The 4,155-nt window shown below is 57.8% G+C and overlaps 1 protein-coding gene across 2 annotated transcripts; it reads left to right on the top strand.

Annotated features, from left to right (window-relative positions):
- Window positions 1–633: 633 nt before the first annotated feature.
- PSMG3 (proteasome assembly chaperone 3) lies at window positions 634–3,718 on the top strand. 2 transcript variants are annotated; one of them, XM_032145608.2, is made up of 3 exons: window positions 634–677; window positions 1,325–1,561; window positions 2,854–3,718. In XM_032145608.2, the coding sequence occupies exons 2-3, from the start codon at window positions 1,346–1,348 to the stop codon at window positions 3,004–3,006; spliced, it is 369 nt and encodes a 122-aa protein (XP_032001499.1). In that variant the 5' UTR covers window positions 634–677; window positions 1,325–1,345; the 3' UTR covers window positions 3,007–3,718. The 2 variants fall into 2 exon arrangements, with proteins under 2 accessions (XP_032001499.1, XP_032001498.1); XM_032145607.2 differs by having other exon boundaries at window positions 654–1,561.
- The last annotated feature ends 437 nt before the right edge of the window (window positions 3,719–4,155 follow it).

Here is a 4,155-nt window from a genome sequence, read left to right as displayed (position 1 = left end):
GAGTGAGGGGGTCCCTGGGAGGAACCAGAACTCATCCTGCTTCAGGGTGGGTCTGGCCCCCTTCCTGGCCTTGGCCGGGGCTTCGTGTCACGGAGTGCCCAAGGGACGGGGTTCGAAGCCCACCCCAGCCCGCCAGCCGCCTAAGCCTGGCCGAGCTCTCTGCCCCTGCACACGTCCGTAAAATGCGGATGAAACGCTTCTACTGAACTGGGTGGCTGAGATCAAATGAGTTACGGGTATAAAGCGCTTACAACGATGCCTGGCGCACACTCGGTGCCAAATAAGCGTTCGCTGTGGCGACGGTGATGCCTCCGTGATCAAGCAGGGCCGGGATCCCAGCGCTAGAGGTTCCTAGGCGCGGCGTTTCGGGGGTCCTGGACGCTGACACGGGGGACAAAGCTCCCACCAGCGAGGATCCCGAGGGTCTGCAGCAGAGGGGCTGAGGCCCGGGACGGGGGTGGTCGCAGCGCCCGTTCCTGAAAAAACGGGGTCCGGCTCTAAGACGCCCCCAAGCCCTGCCGGCAGCGCGGAACCCGAGCCGCTCAGAAGCCCGGGAGCCCCATGTCTCGGGGATCAGAAGCGCCGCGGCCCTGACTTCCGGAAGGTGGACGGAACCTGCGGACGGGGCGCGCCCGCGTGGCGCACGCAGAGCCACTTCCGGGCGCGGCGCCGGCTTGGTGAGCGCGGGTACCCGCGGGCTTCCCCGGGCGGTTGCATCCCCCGTAGCCCGGCCGGCCTCGTCACCGCGTGTCGTGGGGGTCCCGGGCCCGCGGCTGCAGGGCCGGGGCGGCGGCGAGGCCGAGGGGCGGGAAGCCACTGCCCGATCTGGCAGTGTGAACGTGCAAGTCGATCACCTAACCCAGAAAGCCCCAGGCGCGGTCTCTACGGGCGGCCCCGCGCCTGCTTCTGTTTTATTTTTTTAGGGATGGGGTCTCGCTCTGCCGCCCGGGCTGGAGTGCAGTGGTGTGATCACGGCTCACCGCAGCCTCGACCTCCCGGGCTGAAGCGATCTTCCCGCCTCAGCCTCCTGAGTAACTGGGGCCACAGGCGCGCCCGGCTGATTTTTAAATTTTTTTTTGGTAGAGACGGGGGTCTCGCCATGTTGGCCAGGCTGCTCTCGAACTCCTGGCCTCAAGCGATCGTCCTGTCTCGGCCTCCCAAAGTGCTGGGATGACAGGCATGAGCCACCGCGCCTGGCCCCTTCTTTTGAATGGGCCTCCTTGCGTTTCTGTTTCAATGCCCGGTGCCACATTTTTGGGAACCCCGAGGCTGTACTGTTGATTGACTCCTTTTTTTCCCCCTTTCTTTTTAACCTAAATTAAAGCTGCCACTGAAGAGCCCCGCCATGGAGGACACGCCGTTGGTGATATCGAAACAGAAGACGGAGGTGGTGTGCGGGGTCCCCACCCAGGTGGTGTGCACGGCCTTCAGCAGTCACATCCTGGTGGTGGTGACCCAGTTCGGGAAGATGGGCACCCTGGTCTCCCTGGAGCCCAGCAGCGTGGCCAGTGACGTCAGCAAGCCTGTGCTCACCACAAAAGTCCTTCTGGGGCAGGATGAGGTAAAGTGGATCGGCCAAGAACCGTGGCTCACGCCTGTAACCCTAGCACTTTCAGAGGCCTAGGTGGGCAGATCGCTTGAGGCCAGGAGTTTGAAACCAGCCTGGGCAACACAACAACACACACACAAGTCACTACAAAAAAACAAGTGCCTACAAAAAATATATATAGGGAGAGAGGCTGGGTGCAGTGGCTCACACCTGTAATCCCAGCACTTTGGGAGTCTGAGATGGGCAGATCACTTAAGGTCAGGAGTTCCAGACCAGCCTGGCCAACATGGCGAAACCCCATTTCTACTAAAAATATAAAAACTAGCTGGGTGTGGTGGCGCATACCTGTAATCTCAGCTACTCAGGAGGCTGAGGCACAAGAATCGCTTGAACCCAAGAGGCGGAGGTTGCAGTGAGCCAAGATTGCGCCACAGCACTCCAGCCTGGGTAACAGATAGAGACTTGGTCTAAAAAAAAAAGAAAAGAAAAGAAAAGAAAAAATTAGCTGGGCCTAGTGGTGTGTGCCTGTGGTCCCAGCTATTTGGGAGGCTGAGGTGGGAGGATCACTTGAGCCCTGGAGGTTGAGACTGCAGTGAGCCATGACCGTGCCACTGCACTCCAGCCTGGGTGAGAGTTATATATATTATTATTATATTATAATGATAATAATAATAAAGTGGTCAAGAAGGGACTCCCAGGGAGGAGCATAAACCTCTTCAGTGGCTGTGATTTGTCAGTATCAGTGGCTGTGATTTGTCAGTAAGGACATGGGGCAGCTGGCGGACAAATCCCCCTACAGCGATAGCATTTTCCGGGCATTTGTGGGTCTCAAGGCGCCCCGCTTGCCCTCAGTGGATGCTTTGTCCAGCCCGCAGGCATTTTATCCAGCAGACAAGCAGAAGTAGCAATTTTGTCATTCGAGCCGCCTCCCCTGCCATGGTACATTACGTGAGCAGGCGGCTGGCTGTGCTCTGCTCTATGGAGATCACACGTGGAATTCGACAGCACTCGCCTCTGCAGGCTTCTCTTTCCTGGGTTCTTTTAGATGAGAGACAGCCAGAAGAGGCGGGGCAGCGGAAGGCGCTGGGAAAATGAATGGAGTGATGCGTCTTTAGCAGTGTGCCCGTGACTGGAGTGTTCTGAGTGCTGCCTGCACTCTGAGTCACAGTTGAAATGGACTTACGTGGTGGTTAATGGTGGTGTGGGAAGCCTGCCTGGGTTCCTAAGGGATACTTCATGAAAGTGTTGAGGAAAAAACCAGGTTTCTTGCAGTTAAGATGGTTTCTTCTCCTTCCTTTCACCAGCCTCTCATCCATGTCTTTGCAAAGAACCTGGTAGCGTTTGTGTCTCAAGAAGCTGGAAACAGAGCAGTGCTCCTCGCCGTGGCCGTGAAGGACAAAAGCATGGAGGGGCTGAAGGCGCTGAGGGAGGTGATCCGGGTGTGCCAGGTGTGGTGACCTGGAGGCAGCCACCCGGCGCTGCTCAGCAGGATATGTGAGGACCCAGACACCTACTCAGGGACTCAAGTCTCGCCTCCCTCCCCGGTGGAGAGAGGAACTTTGGCACTAGCCCTTGGAGCCAGGAAAAAATATTCGCGTCTCAGGCAGACTCTTACTCTGGTTACTAAGATCATCTGTGCATGACAGGGAGGATGGAACGGGTCCCGGAGGAGTCGTGAATGGCTCTCACCAGGATCTGAAGTGTTGCTTGTGTTTGAGAATTGGAGGAATGAGTCAGCAGGCGTGGCTCATGGCCCCCCCGTGTGCAGGATCAATTGTAGGAGGAAATTTCTTTTTTATTAAAAGCCAATGTGTATCCCAAAATACTTCACCGTCCTCCTTAACAGTAGTGAGACATTGCAGCAGCACAGCATGAATTCAATTTCATGGGCTTCATGTGGAAGGGAAGCTTGTTGGGCAGAAACGCAGAGGGACGTAGTTCCCAGGGACTGGGTGGATCCCAGGCTTGGGCCTGTGCACGCTGTCACCCAGCTCCTCCTCCCATGACTTCTCTGAGCCTGCTGTGAAGCTGGTGGCCGTCAGCAGACATTTCTTACTATCTTACTGTGTGTGCCCGTTACTGTGCTGCAGCTGGGGACAGACGCTGGCCTCTGAATCCTGAATAGCAAGGGACAGGGAATGCTTCTGTCAAGGGAGCAGCGTGTGCAGAGGTCAGGAGGGAGGAGCACGGGAGGGCAGGGCACTGTGGGGTGGGTCGCCAGCGTTCACTGGTAGGCAGCTGGGGTGTGGCTGAACATGACCTCCGTGTGGGGTAGGCGGGGGTCCTTCTGTGCTGAGGCCGCAGGACTCAGTCTTGCGGTGAGCAGTGTTGGCAGGCATTGGCCTCGGGGTGGCATTTACACTTCTGACAAGTGGCGGCCTGGGCCCCGCCTGGCTCTCCCTCCAGCCGCTGCGAGGGAAGCTTCGCTGATCATGCCTCAGTTGGAATTTCTGAAGCTGGAAGTCGGAGCTTTGGACCCTTCACTCTGACAGTCTCGTGAGAAACAGCGGCAGCTGGAGAGTTGGGTTGGGTGACGGGATCCCGAAGCAGGAACCAGGCGAGGCTCTGGAGCGAAGTGAGCGCCCAGCGGGCCCTTCCAGGGAGTT

The sequence above is a fragment of the Hylobates moloch genome, unplaced genomic scaffold (genome assembly GCF_009828535.3).
Source record: "Hylobates moloch isolate HMO894 unplaced genomic scaffold, HMol_V3 SCAFFOLD_24, whole genome shotgun sequence".
NCBI classification, from domain to species: Eukaryota; Metazoa; Chordata; class Mammalia; order Primates; family Hylobatidae; genus Hylobates; species Hylobates moloch.
Note: the sequence above shows the minus strand (reverse complement) of the source record. Positions and strands in the feature narration are given on the sequence as shown.

Coding starts and splice junctions, on each gene's coding strand:
- PSMG3 (XM_032145608.2), top strand. CDS start 1,346: ATGGAGGACACGCCGTTGGTGATATCGAAACAGAAGACGGAGGTGGTG. Junction 1,562..2,853: donor TCCTTCTGGGGCAGGATGAG/GTAAAGTGGATC, acceptor TCCTTTCACCAG/CCTCTCATCCATGTCTTTGC.